This window comes from Canis lupus, chromosome 12 (assembly GCF_011100685.1).
Source record: "Canis lupus familiaris isolate Mischka breed German Shepherd chromosome 12, alternate assembly UU_Cfam_GSD_1.0, whole genome shotgun sequence".
In the NCBI taxonomy this organism is placed as follows: Eukaryota; Metazoa; Chordata; class Mammalia; order Carnivora; family Canidae; genus Canis; species Canis lupus.
Window position 1 is genome coordinate 52,345,263 of NC_049233.1, and position 14,970 is coordinate 52,360,232.

General features: G+C 34.9%; 1 protein-coding gene across 4 annotated transcripts in view; it reads right to left on the reverse strand.

Annotated features, from left to right (window-relative positions):
* Window positions 1-2,172: 2,172 nt before the first annotated feature.
* EPHA7 (EPH receptor A7) overlaps window positions 2,173-14,970 on the reverse strand; it is a 169,959-nt gene continuing 157,161 nt past the window's right edge. For all 4 annotated transcript variants that reach the window (XM_038554745.1, XM_038554744.1, XM_038554743.1 and 1 more), the window contains exons 15-17: window positions 8,822-9,015; window positions 7,443-7,598; window positions 2,173-5,724 (exon numbers count right to left, since the gene is read on the reverse strand). In XM_038554745.1, coding sequence (XP_038410673.1) covers window positions 5,610-5,724; window positions 7,443-7,598; window positions 8,822-9,015 — 465 coding nt within the window. In that variant the 3' untranslated portion in view covers window positions 2,173-5,609. The remainder of the gene's footprint in view (window positions 5,725-7,442; window positions 7,599-8,821; window positions 9,016-14,970) is intronic.

Below are 14,970 nucleotides of genomic sequence, written 5' to 3' on the forward strand. Positions count from 1 at the left end.
TTGTCAAGAGGGATAGCAGGTTAAACTTAGGACTTCCTCTTTTAATTTGCCTCAGAGTCTAGCCTAGCAGTGTAGTAAGTATCTGCAAATTCGCACCACTTTTAGAAAGCATTCTTGAGTTGGGTGCCTCATTTCTATGCATTGCAAAATATTTTTAAAAGAAGCATATGACTTCTCTGAACATTCGTTCTACATATATAGTTTAATTTTCTCTTTTTGTTTTACTAGTTTGTTGTCCAGTCATTGTCTTTAATTCGTTTTGGTTACATAGAGAAAGGTGAGATGAGATTTGAACAGTATAGGTTTGTTCTCTACTAAGCCAGACCCAACATTACTTAAAATAAATGTGCCCCTGAGTATCTTTAATGAAGAACCCTAACACTCATTTCAAAATACATTGTGCATTCTTTATTTAGATATAAAATCCACAAATATATTTAATTAAAGGCTGTAGATTTCAAAAGGGAAACAAGAATAATTTCCAGCAATAGAACCTTGGGATATTCGAAATGATGATACACACTGCAGGTTGTATCTGATTGAGCTTTGTTATTTATGGAGGCTTTGAATAGATAACACCTCACTTGTTACTATCTCCAAATCATCAAATGTTGGAAATTTAGAAATCCCTACTACTGTTAGACGCAAAGAATTCCTAGTGCTATTACATACCTACAGAACACTAGAGCTACTTATTGCTACTTACCAAACTTTGTGCAATAGGTCCAATTAAATTAGATCAATTAATTAAATTTCTTTTAACCTCAAGGTCAATCAGAAGAGGTCTTTTATTGTTTAATTATAGATTTAATTACATTCAATCACTGAACTTGAAAAAAATATCCCCTTACAGCACTTAAACCTGACGAGGCTCACAGAAGCATTCCTGTTGAAATATTATATTCTCCTGCCTGTATTCTTCAAGTTGAGATGTACTAGCCAGAGGTAGAAGAGCAGGGACACAAGGGGTATTGAGGGGACACTGTCACTAAACCAAAAGGATGGCATTCCGTTAGGGCACTTTGGACCTTTGCCAGTCACCATGCACTCTTTTCTCATTCGTTGCGATTTTTTGCATTCAGGAATTTGATCACCTTTTTGCTTTACCTGTCTTCCTTTCAGCAGCTTTCTTCAAAATTGATACTGAGTTTTCACTGCAGCTAATAATGTAAAACAAAATGGTAAAGGTAGGAGTTAAAAATACTTAACAAAAGATTGTTACTGATGATCACCATGAGTTTCACATCTACTTTTTTTTGCCTAGTGATAGAACTTGTGTATCTTTAATAGCTTTATGATTTTGCAGAGAAATGGGTGCTGGTAGGAGAGCATATTTGGTACTACTTACGAATCCAGTCCTTTAAGTCATCATGTGACTGCCCCTCAGTGTTTTGAGCCATATTATTCTCACCATGTGAACTTCACAAGAACTTTGCCTGTAGAACAGTCAGGGATAGCCAAGACTTCAAGGTTCAACTTTGCATTTCAGCTTAGCCTCGCCTGAACCTCAGCATCACAACTGATCAGCAATGGTAGCACCTTATCTGGTCTTTGTCTACTCTCATTTTTGGAAGCATGTTTAGATATTTGTTAGAGTGTCTAGGCCTTAAATTGGTGATGCTGCAGAATAGGGAGCACTTAGTTCAATGCATTGCAGGGGCAAGTTGGAATGATCACTGAGTCGGTGTCAATGGCAAACGACCCAATCAGACCACCGAGCTTCACCTTTTCTGTTTGCTCTGGATCCTATGTTTGCATCCTGCAGCATCTTAAATGCAAAAACTCCCCAGGTTGCCTTTTTATATCAAGTGTCTAAAATATTTGTCCCGATTTGATGACAAAATATTTCCTTTCACATGCAAATATCCTGGTTAGGATCATGTAAGTGCAGTTTCAAAAAAAGAACAATAAAGGTTTTAACTAAAATGCTTGATAGCAGGGCTCTTTGAAGATACAGTCTTAACTTGTTATTCTGTAATAATTAAAGTGGAATTAAGTCACTGTGCAAAAGGATGAAGGGAATCAGTGGCTATTAATTTTCTTCATATTCTGATTGGTCCACTGAAATATTTCAATGAAACCTTTACTCTAGACATCTCCTTTCATGATATTGTGTAATAAAATAAAGTGAGTAAAGGACATAAAGGAACCCGCCAATGATTGGAGACAGGATTTTCTTTACATTGTCTAATAGACTCGTTTATTATTTTAAGCTGGTAAAAAGAGACTTATGATTCGTGTTGAAGAAAGAGTTATTTGTGCTTGATACATTGAAGACACTGTTCAAAAGCAGTTTGTCCTTATAAAAGGATGACCCCTGTAGTAATTCTTAGGCAAGGAGGGACAAATTCAACCAACAAAAAGCACATCTCGCCCCAAGTTCCCCATGATTTCTCCACATAGAGCAAAAAAATACACATCAGTAATTTATTTGAACATGCACATCAGCGAGTAGCCCAGTTCTGGCTACTCGGGAAACAAAAGGGAGAATATTAGCATTACCTAAATTAAAAAAAGAAAAGAGGTGAATTACACCATTTTAATTGTCTTAAAAACACGGATAAGAGGAGCAATTAAAATATAGTCCTAAATAGTACTAGCTAATGTAGATTACATAAGTATACAATATGATTCAACTAATAGTGCTCTGACAAGCATAAACCACCAGTTCTAGTAAACAAGGCCCAGATCAATTGCTGAGAAAATGTTAGATTCAGATGTAGTAAAAGTTACTTTTATTTCAGTACTGAATGCAAAACACAAGTCAAGTGTGAAGACAGCATTCTTAAAAAGGTGGTTCTATTAAAGCAAGGAGGCCATTTCCTTTTGCATTTTTATAATTTCTCAATTCTATTTTTGACGTTTGCTTTCTCTACCTTTCCTCCCCTGAGCACTAATTTATCAAAAAAAGACTTCAAGGTGCAAGTTGTACATTCTTATCATTATACCACTTCGTCTCTTTCTGGAAGAGAGTATTACAATCAGCATTACAACGTTAATTCTTTTTCTCTGAATATTTGTTTCACATACATGTATTTCAAAATCATAACGTTGATTGGGAAAAGAAACCTACGAACGAGAGAGTGATGTATTCATACACTTCCTATTGTGCTGTGTGTCTTTCCCATCCCTTCTCCCCTTTCCCTGTAAAGAGCTGTAAAAAATTTAAGGCAGATGAGGTATATTGCTGAAGAAAAAAGTTATTTTTGAAAAAAAACTCAAAAAAACTTTTATTCTGCCCTTCTACTCAAGAAAGACTACTCAACTATAAATCTAGTGCTAGAAAAAAGCAGGAAAGACACCGTTTGCATGTACCATACTATGTCTTCTATTTCTAGAATGGCTTTTTGTTAATTTAATTTTAATAGAAAAAATAAGCACCTTAAGCTATGAACAGGAAAAGAACTTCATTATTAGTGAGTTTAGAATCCAAACGGAATTAGGAACACTCACTCAAACTCTTTCACTCATTCTCTCAAAGGCCAATGCTACTGATTAGAATTGTAAAGTGCTGTACTTAGTATAAACACTTGTATACACTGCGGACACTGAAAAATAACCCTCAAGCACATTGTGTTATAGTTCCAAAAATATATTTACAGTCTATTACAAAGATTACAAATGGAAGTGTCTAGGTGACTGTATTATGCTAATTAAAATTATTTTACAGATTATTTTTCCTTAGGGACAAAAAACATTTTAGTGAAATTAAAATGATTTTTCTAGTCAATCAAAAAATAAATTAAAATATCAAATAACACTGTACAGTGATTTAAAAGAAAAAAAAAAAGGGTGGGGAGGGGTTTGGGAAGCAATCCATTTGAGTTTTTCTATAGCCATCTTTGGTCCTAAATGTGGGAAAACACATTATGTAGCACTGAAAATACCTGTTCTTTTGTGATGCTCTGCAAGTAAAATAGAAAAATATAGTGCATTTTCAATGTATTCAGAGCCCACTACAGAGAAATGTGTGTACAAAACAAGACAGTATAAATAAAATTTACAAGTTTTACAAAGGAACATTTACAGGTTTTTGTTTCTGTTATTTGTTTGTTTGTGGATGCCCACATTATCAAACAAGACCAATTATGACCGATCCCTGGGATCTTTCTCTATTAAAATCATTATAAACAGCCCAATTCTCTTTGGAAGTACAACAGTTCAATTCTGGGGTAGTTCATGATTTTCGTAACTTTGAAAGCATTACTCACAATATGTATACATTCCTGAAATATCTATAAAGACACATTTAATTATTGCTTATGAAATTCTAACACAGTAATCAAATAATATGGTTTAATAAATAAAGCTTAAAAAAAGAAAAGCCAGATCCTTCACCTCTTCCTCATACGGTAAAAAGAGTTATTTCAGTTAATAAGTTTCTTATGTCAGCGCTCACAAATAAAAGACTTTTTAAAACCTGCAGTGGTGATCTTCTCTGCAGCCAATTTGTTTGTGAGAGGTGAAAATGTGAACTGCCCCTTTTCTCACGCTTTGGAGTTCTAATATAAAACTTCTTTCTTTTCGTGTTTGGACTGCTAACAGAATAGGATACAAAATATACGTCAACTATTTCTCCTAAATTTCCTAATGTCTCAATATTGAAAAAAAAAAACCTTGATGTGCTCGGATTAAATTTTAGATAACACTGGATAGTTCTTGCTCTCAGAGACTTGCCTTCACCAACACTCTTTAGATGAAGTGCCTCAGTTTTTTTTTTTTTTTTTATAGTCACAAACCTACAATTTGAGTTTTGTTTATTCTATTAAATTCTGTCTAGTAAAATCACTCTATAAACAATCTGTTAAAAGTGCCTTTAGTACTTATGGATCATTATTGCTTTTTTTTTTTTTCATTGAAAAGATAGCGTGTTGTCTGATCTTTACAAAAAAATTTCTTTTTAAAAAATACCAGAGCTCTTGGCAACTTGCATTTTCTTGACTACCTGCCAATTAGCAAACGATATCAAAACAGCACTGATTAAACAAAATAAAATGGCACAAAAAGGATACCAATGTTCTGACGGAAATAGATCTTCAATCATGCTATGTCTTTGTTTGTTTGTTTTAATTTGAGATTCTTTCAAAGGTACCCAGTGTAGTAATGTGTCATAGATTAACACTAAAAAGGTCCAAAGCTATAAACAACTTTCTAAAACAAAGTCCTTATGAAGAATAAACACAAATGGTTTTAAAAAGGAATCGTCTGAAATCACATATTTAAGGAAAATATTTCATTGATTTTAACAATAAGATCATGATTTTATTTGACAAATATATTCTTTCTTAAATTCTTTATGTACATTTTAAAAAGTCTATAAGATAAAAAGGAGGTTAGAGAGCTCAAGGTGTTTGGATGTTTTCAGGTAGTACTTTGTTTATTGTCACTGCTGTTTTCCTGGCCACCAGTGGTGGATTCTAAATTCCCTTTTTATGTATTCTGGTGGCACTTAGGAGTTCAAGTCTATAGGTGCTTCTTAGATCTTCTCTTCACTGGAGGAAGGACCCAGGACTTCAACTGTCTTCTAGCAGCATTCTTATGCATATACCGAAGGCCAGTACTGTTCTCTCATATAGTCCGTAATCTCCCTCATAAGGGAGAAATGCTTATCACACTTGGATGCCAGTTCCATGTAAATGTAGCATTTGTGCTCTCATAGTCTGAATGCTGCTCATGATTTTCTTTTGGTGGCCAACCAGTGTGATCCCTAAACTCATCACATCTCTGAAAAAGACAAATGCATTTTGTTAGTTACCCTACAAAGAATTTATTTGGTACTAAACTGTCATCAGCGCTTTAATTAAATCACCTGTTTATCATGAACAAACAGATCTTATCTCAGTGGGCTTGGGTATTATGATCCTATTCCTGCCGTGGGTCAGACTGGCAAACTGTATCAGCGTGCTCCTTTGCAAGAACCTAACTGCTCAGGCTCTCAGTTCGCAATAAGTCATTTTTAAACTGATTTGAAATTTTGTATATGGTATTGCCAATCTTAAAATTATTCTTAACTTAAGGTAAGATCAGGAAATGTTATTTGAAACATTGCATCCTTGAACCTAGGTGAAGTCTAAAATTTTAAATTGTCACAAAAGAATGCAGTATGAATGTGAGAATCAAGAATCTTCAGGCAGCCCGGGGGGCTCAGCCTTTAGCCCAGGGTGTGATCCTGGAGACCCAGGATTGAGTCCCACATTGGGCTCCCTGCATGGAGCCTGCTTCTCCCTCTGCCTGTGTCCCTGCCTCTCTTTCTCTGTCTCTCTCTCTGTGTCTCTCATGAATAAATAAATAAAATCTTTAAAAAGAAAAGAATCTTCGACGATCACAGAAGATTTATACTGAGTTTAATTACCGTGTGGTAATCCTGAGCAGATATTATTGGTTGCATACTCAACCCCGGTTCAGTTCAATCATTTAACTCAATTTTAGAAAAAAATTGGTTTCTATGTTTAATAGTGTAAATGTGACACCAACTAACTGTGTCTCTGTGTGTGCACTTCTACCTTTCCTAATAGCCACAGAGGTTGAGCTTAGGTGTTTGCAAGCAGCTAAAATATAGCAAGAGTATAGTACCATAATATTTCCTAGTAGTGGTCCAATAAGACTTTGAGAATCCTAGTTTTTCAGGGAAGTAGATTGCTTTGGAGAGATAAGGTATAATTATGCTAGCTCTACCCACGTGATGATCAGAAGTAAACCAAACAAGATAGCACGCACATGCTTAAACTTTTGGAGGTGCCACTTCCTGACCACCAGGAGAGAGCAGTTGATCGCTGGCCTTCTCATCTGAAAAATGTGAAACCCTTTGCACAACAGAACCTAAGCTGGATAGAACCTCCATAACTGTTTCCCATTTTCACACATAGGGAATGAGAGGAACTTCATTGCCCATAAGAGTTATGTTGCAGACAAAGAAGCTGAAGTTCAGAGATAAGAAATGGATACCCTAAGACCACATAGTCAGTGATGCATTGGTATTGGGTTTGAAGCTTTGAGTTTTTAATGTCATACAAACACAGTGAAAGAAATCCTTCTTTGCGGTGGCAAAAGTTCCTTCAGTGAATAGGCATCTAAATGATACTATGGTTAAGGAAAGAGGAAGACTCACTGTGTGTTTAGAACACTGGCTATGGAGACAAATTAGCTACCCCTTACTAGTTGAGTCAGTTCAGGGAAAATATATACATTCTCTAGGCCTGAGCCTTTTGTACAAAACTAATGACTGAATAAAATTATTGCTGTGAGAGCCTAAAAATATACTGTAAATTCAGAGGTCTATTTAGCACAATGCCTGGCACATAGTAGGCACTTAATTAAAGAGATGACCTTCTCTCTGATTTTCTGGCTTACCCCTCTTTAATAATATGGCAGGTGACCTGATGTAAAAAGCTTGGAATATACGTAATATATACTTAAATAGAGTTTTCAAAGTTTCAACTTACTCAATAGTCATCCTGGCCACTGATTCAAGGGAGTTGTAACCAGCTGCTGTGAAGTTATCTTTATATCTTTCCATCTTAATAGCTTGTAGCCATTCTCCAACTGAACAAAAGGTAGTGAAGTCAGGAGTGTTTTGATCCAAAAGAGGACTTATTGGCCTAGACACAAATGAAACAGAAAGGAAATTTTTTTTCATCAACTACTAAAGAAAGAATGTCTTGGCTCATACAAAAATGAGAGCATAAAGAATAAAATTACATATCCTAATGGGTGTTACAGTAACAGATAAACAGACAAGTTAATAAAAAGCTAAAGGTTGGGCAGCCCTGGTGGTGCAGCGGTTTGGCGCTGCCTGCAGCCTGGGGTGTGGTCCTGGGGACTTGGGATCGGGTCCCGCGTCGGGCTCCCTGCATGGAGCCTGCTTCTCCCTCTGCCTGTGTCTCTGCCTCTCTCTCTCTCTCTCTCTCTCTGTGGCTATGAATAAATAAATAAAATCTTAAAAAAAAAAAAAAAAGCTGAAGGTTGCCTGGTCACTACAAACTCCAAAAGTTAGTTTATTTAGATTTGACAATCACCCAGATGTGTCTTCCATATATTTTTAAAAATATTTGTAATCAGTCTACATTTATTTGTTCATCTGCTTCACCAAAAGTGACAGGGAGTAAAGGAAGGAAGCACAGTTGGCTGTGGACTACTTGTTTGGACTAAGTGGTGCCATTGAGAAGTTGTACCTTTGCTGTGCCATTGGACCCTTGTGGGTACCTTGTGAGTACCACACACCTCCACAAAGGCACAATGAGCATCAGGTTTACCTGGTAGCTGGAGCTGAATAATTTCTAGTGTTCCTCACAATGGTGCAAGCCAAGTGCAGAGAATGGATGGAGTATTTTGGACTCCTTTTAATGGGTAAGCTAAGCCTTGTTCATCACACACTGAGCTACTGTCATAAAATTTAACTTCCCAGAGTCATTTTATGAAAAGACTCAAAGTAAAGAAAATACAGCATGCAAAAAAGTAAGGCGAGAGAAATAAAGACCCACATAACAATATTACTGACTTGAAAATGTGAAATGCCACCTAATCACAAAATTCCAGTTTGGAAAGTCTTCTAAAAATGACAGCCAGTGATATCTGCCATAACTTTTAAGAAAAAAACAAACAAACAAACAAAAGGCAATAATAATAATAGGTCTCTTTATACACTAATAAGTTAAGGTAAGCCATCTGAAAAAACAAAAACTTCATGAACACAATAAACTTCACATTGATTTATAGTTTAACACAAATGTCAACTTGCCATTGAGTTAGGACTGAGGAGATAAATGATTTAAGTGAGTATTTGAATGACCCCCCAGATTCCCTTCCCATAGGTATTTCTTACCTACTACAAGTTCCCAGGGGTGTTTTCAGACTATTTGGGTTTCGAATCATTTTGTCTAGAATTCCAACTATCTGTTCAAACTTTGGCCTTTCTGCACGTTCCTTTTGCCAACAATCCAGCATCAACTGGTGAAGACCAGCCGGACAGTCCATGGGTGCTGGTAAACGATAACCTTCTTCTATCGCTTTTATAACCTAATAGCCAAAGGGACATTAAAATTATTACTGATTGAGGTTCAATTATAATAAAATGCATTATCTAGTAGGCAAAGTAGTTCATCTAGATAAGAGTGAAACACACTTTGAGGCTTTGTGAAAGACTTGCTTATTTTATTCCCAAACATCCATGAATGTTAAATATGTAATTACGGGGTGCATGAAGAGCATGACCCCATGACACTTCCTTGATAATTCAGCAATTAGGAGCAGTGATTATAGTCCCCCAGGGTGCAACAGATAGAAAAAAAAAAAAAACTTGTGTCATCCCAGAGATTTCGAAAAGGGAATATTCTCTGATACCATTTTACCTGGATATGGTTGTACGTGTACATATTTATCTATGAATGTCTGAATTCTTCAGGTTGTAAGAGGGCAGTCTAAGTTACCCAGAATTAACCCCCCAAAAGTTTCACTTTTTTGCAGCGTACAAATGACACTTTCAAACAAGATCTCAAAGTACGTGCATATGCTATGATAGACAATATTACCAAGAACACTATTACTTTAAATACTACAGAGCCTATAAAACTTTTGAAATGTACAGTGTTATAACTACAATGGTATGCCAGAGCAAGTAGTAAACAGGTGGCTCAGTGAAGGTGAATGTACCAATTTCCAAGTTTAGTGACTTCACACTAGCAGAGTGAAATCAGCCCTGGGAAGGGCACAGTGCGGGTTACACCAGGAAATCAGGAAAGGTTAGAAATTAGGGCTCTCCCACTCCGAGTACTGGTTGTTGAACTTTTATGAGCATGTCACTTTCTATTTATATCTAATAACAGTCTAAGACACTGAATCAAGCTTTGAATGTTCATGAAAAGTAAGTCTCCAGAGATATTGGTACACGGCAATCAAAGAGTCTGAAAGCTACTTATTCAGACTTGAGTCTTTTTATTTATATGGAAAGCAAAAATAGATCTTAAAAATCAGAAATTGTTATAAATCTGAGCAGCACAGCAAAATAATTAAGAAGGTAAGCAACACAAATAAGGACTTGTAAAACATTTATGTAATATCAAGGGGGGTTAACAAATCCTTTTTGATACTGACTGACAAATAGCAGTAGAAATGAAAAAAAAAAAAGGTGACTCTAGAAAGAAACAGAGGTAATCTTGAGTTTCTCAAGAAAATAAAGGCAAATGTAGGCAGACTAAAAGCTGGCTTTAAGAAATGTTGATTAGCTTAATATTTGTAGGGAAACATCTCCCTAAGTGGCTTGTTGACATTCAAGAATAGCATATTAAAATGTAAAAGATTGCAGAACGGGATGAATAAAGTAGCTGGATCAACAATTTTTACAGGAAATTCTTTGTACGAGAAAAGTCAAAAAAGTATACTTTAAGAAAAATCTATGTTTGTATGCAAATTGATACAATTTAAAAGATAAATAAATCAGTTATAGTAATTTTTGAAAAGTATTGTATGATAAAATCCTCAGGTGAAATTCTCCCCTGATTCAGTTTGTATGTCCTCACATCAGTTTACTTGTACTTTGGAAAGCTGGGTTAAGTTATTTAAATAGTGGCTTAAGTTGTGAATAAGCAAAGTTAACGATTTCTAAAAATTTACATATTGAAAATGACCAAATAATAAACAATTGAGAACCATTATTAATGGGAAAGGAGGGGCTTTCCTTATATTTGTGGTTGCTTGTATTTGAACATAAGCAGTCTCCTTCTGATTTGACAGGACTCCATTCCCATGCTCATAACATTAGTGCAGTCATTATTTTGAACCACCTTCTAATCTATGTCCCTGCTTGTAGTTTGTCTTCAGATGTCCAGAAAGGAACAATGCATGTAGAGCGATCTTTCCTTTTTCCTTGCCCTGTAAATAATCTTTAAGGACGGGAATCTAGGAGTGCCTGGATGGCTCAGTCGATGGAGCATTTGAGCCCCAACAAGGGAGCATTGGGTAGCAATTATTTAAAAATAAAATAAAATGTAAATCTAAACCTTATCATGATTCTCCTGACATTAATACTCTTCAGCAGCTCTCCAAGCCTTCATAAAAATATTTAGAATTCACCATTGAACACAATATATTCTTAAGTCTTTGTCCCAATGAACATAGTACCAGTAAGTGATTCTCACAGGGTTGAGTTAATGAACCCCCTGGAGTTAGTCCTGTTGCATTATAGGAATTTCATGATTCCTATTACTACAGCAGGAAACATTTATCTCAGCACCAAATGAAACTTCTGGCTTTCAAAGATTCAGTGGTTTACACATTTTTAAAGGAACAGCAGCTGAGGATGGCATTTAAAAAAAGAGATGCTTTGGATGGGAAATGGACTTAAGAACTCTAAATTTCCCATTAGCAATCATGCACCTACCTCTAGGAGCACTAGAGATAATTGCCTGGAACCTTCATCTTCTCTAGGACACAGGTTGGCATAATCCAAGATATACATACCCTTGTAGGGTAAACCTGCTAATGGGTGACGATGAAGGCACAAACTGAATCTAGAGGTTCTGCAGTTTTTGTTTGGTTAGCTGCATTTCATTGCAATTGGGAAAATACAAAGCACTTTCTTTTTTTTTTTTTTTTTTTTTTAATTTTTATTTATTTACTTATGATAGTCACAGAGAGAGAGAGAGAGGCAGAGACACAGGCAGAGGGAGAAGCAGGCTCCATGCATCGGGAGCCTGATATGGGATTCGATCCCGGGTCTCCAGGATCGCGCCCTGGGCCAAAGGCAGGCGCCAAACCGCTGCGCCACCCAGGGATCCCTACAAAGCACTTTCTGCAAATAGTTATACATTCTTGGAAACAACAAGGCACACAGGTAAAGTGGTTGTACCTACGCTTCTTAGAGCATTATGTAATTACTTACAGAATTCATTTAAAACATTTTTTTGTGAAATAACCAGAAACCCCTTGGACAGGGGTTTGCCTATCCAGGTCTGGCCTTAATCTTCTAACAAAAGTCAAAGAAAAAAGAAAAATGTTAAGCAATTTCCAATTCTAGATAGGTCCCAGATTAATAGGAAGTGACTTTTGGTAAATGACATTTATAAAGGGAGCACTTCTTTGGTATATATTGTAAAGAAAAACTTAGACATAAAAACAAAAGTTGCTTGCTGCAAAGTGTTTCAGTATTATTATAGTATGATCTTTGTAATTAAGAGAAAAATGAATACAGAAAGACTCCATGATAATGGGCCTGTAATAACTCAAAATGTGATCTAATGAGACTGACTTTGTTTTTTGTTCATGCTCATTTCCATTCCATTAACCTTACAATAATATATGACCCACATTTTATGCAATTAAATATTTTGGACCCCACATACAGGATGATAGCAAGTTTTGCCAAAAAAATCACAATTTTCTTTCTACCATAATATAAAAAATTCAGTCATAAACCAGTGGCGAATTTTAAAAGGAAAGCTGAAGTGCTCACAATTTATTTTTATTTAAATTTAATTTGCTAACATATAGAGGGCTCACAATTCAACTGAGTACATTTAGCTAAAGTGTATTATATTTTTGAAGTTCTTAAAATGTTTTTAGTGAACCACTTTAAACATTTATCTTTATGTCCCATATCTTATGGAACTTTAGCTGTTCTTATCATCCTTCTGACTATCTACTAGTGGAACTAACAAGCTATTGGTCTAGCTTAAAGTGAGAAGAAATGACTTTATTGAATATATGAACAGAAAAAAAATAATCTATATAAAGAATTTCAAAATCAAAATTACCCTCAAAGAATTGAGGGTAAAAGTCTTATTTGAAATATTTAAGACACGGATTTAACTAAAATATAGTTACTAAGAATGCCAAATAAGACCATTTTCAATTTCTGTAATATTTATTATGTTTGACTGAATTTACATACATACAGATTTTTCTTTGAAAGGCCATTACAGAAAAGGCTAAACATCTGCAGATTTTTAATGAAAATTAGAAATTTATTTGGGAAGCTCACTGTCAATTTTATTAGCAAATAATTAAATTTTAACTGCTTCTGTTGCAGTAAAAATTCAAGAAAGTTGTAAGTATGTGAAAATACGGTAAGAATCTGTTCAAGTGTTAATCAAGTGATAACCTGTTTGGATGTGGGTATCATCAGAACACGCATACTATCTTTTCCTGAGTTTTTCTTGCTCACTGCCCTGCCTAGCATGCAAATAAAGCCTTCTGGAAACTATCTACCTCACTGACTTCTAAAATACCCCTTGTCTGTTCAGAGTGATCACAGAAACCTCCCTTTACTCAGCCTGGAATTTTGTGGACTTGCTTACAAACATAACCATCAATTTACAGTTTGTTTCTCACGGTGTCTTATGAAAAGTCTTAAGATCCAAGGCATTTGAAATTTGAAGGCTTTCTAAAATTCCTGACAAATTCCTAGCTACTAAATTTGAACAATTTAATTAATTCACTTAATAGATCAACCCTGGCTAATTAAAAATAATAATAATATCTAGTTAGATCTGTTGAAAGCAAACTTCCCCAAAAATACAATCTATTCACACATAAACAGGATTTCCATATACATCGAAGGGCTGTCATATCTCTTAAATTTCTCCAGGGAATACTACTCCTACCAGAAACTTCTAGTAAAACAAACAAACAAACAAAAAAAACAAACAAACAAAAAAAAAAACTTTTATCTAGGTAATTTTTTGCCAGAATGAAATTATTTTGAATTATCCATTTTTCACCATTTGCATTTTGAAACTTAAACATGTAATTGCTCAAATAGCACTTTAACAACATAAGTATAAACCAATGAATATTATTCTATAAGAGGAGTATTAATATAAATTTCAGTATAAAAACTGAACTGTGTAGGTAATCTCTTACTATTAATATGAACTTGTGTCTGAATTTTTAAATCAGACTTTCAAAATCACAAAAAAGAAGAAAGATCGTGCTAAGCATTCTAGATCAGAAGTCAGTGTTATTGAAGACATAATTTCATTTGATCAGCAAAAATATTTATCAATTCATGATATAATAATTATAGATTTTTGACATTTCATTTTCAGGAAAAACAAAAGAATATTTAAGGACTTCTAAAAATTAGAATTGAAGATTTTTTTTCTTATAACCATTTCTATTATCTGATTTTTGGAAGTTAAGTGAACTTTGAATTTAAGTCATTTTATATTCCTGTCATTCCCTTTATGTTTGAATCTGGTACAGAAGGAAGGTGTCAAAAGAAATGAAACTCCACTGAGTGTCTAGGGAATGTAAATATTTCTCTTTCTCTGCCCCAAGGATTTGTTTGCCCACATTTTGACAGTCCATGAAATCTTTGACACTGAGTCCTGTCAAATATTAACAACTTTGCCTCTGCCAAACGGACTCATCATTTAGACTTTATCTTTGAAAAGCAAAAACCAAAACCAAAAAAAAAAAAAAAAGTTTCATGTCATCTCTCACTTCAAAACACCAAAACATTTAGATGACTTAAAAAGCTCCACCTCTTCAGGCTGTGAACTTCTCAGCCAATTCAGAAATTTGTGGGAAAGTGTCCTGAAAATTACCTTACCAACAAACAATCTGATTTTAGTTGTCAAAAAATAACTGTCTACAAGTTTCAGGAATTTGATATGGTAAATTCTAATAAACAAAACAAAACCCAAATATGGATTTGATATAACAATGCTTATGACCTCTTTTTGAATAAAATAAGTCATTTTTAACCTTACTCACCTTCTTTTGCTGTGCATGTTTATAATACTTCCAGAATTCACTATTCCACTTTGCTGGTCACATCCTTCTTTTAAATGGCAATATAGACTTTCCTCAAGCACCACTTGTGTCTTTACTCGTAAGGAACATGCATTTGTACCATTTCCAAACTCCTTCATAAAACCTTTGATCAATTTGTCCCAACTTAATCAGCATATCAAATCACTACCAATGTGTACATCTCTGTTGTAGGACAGGGAGTCTATTTGGCTGGTCTCCACA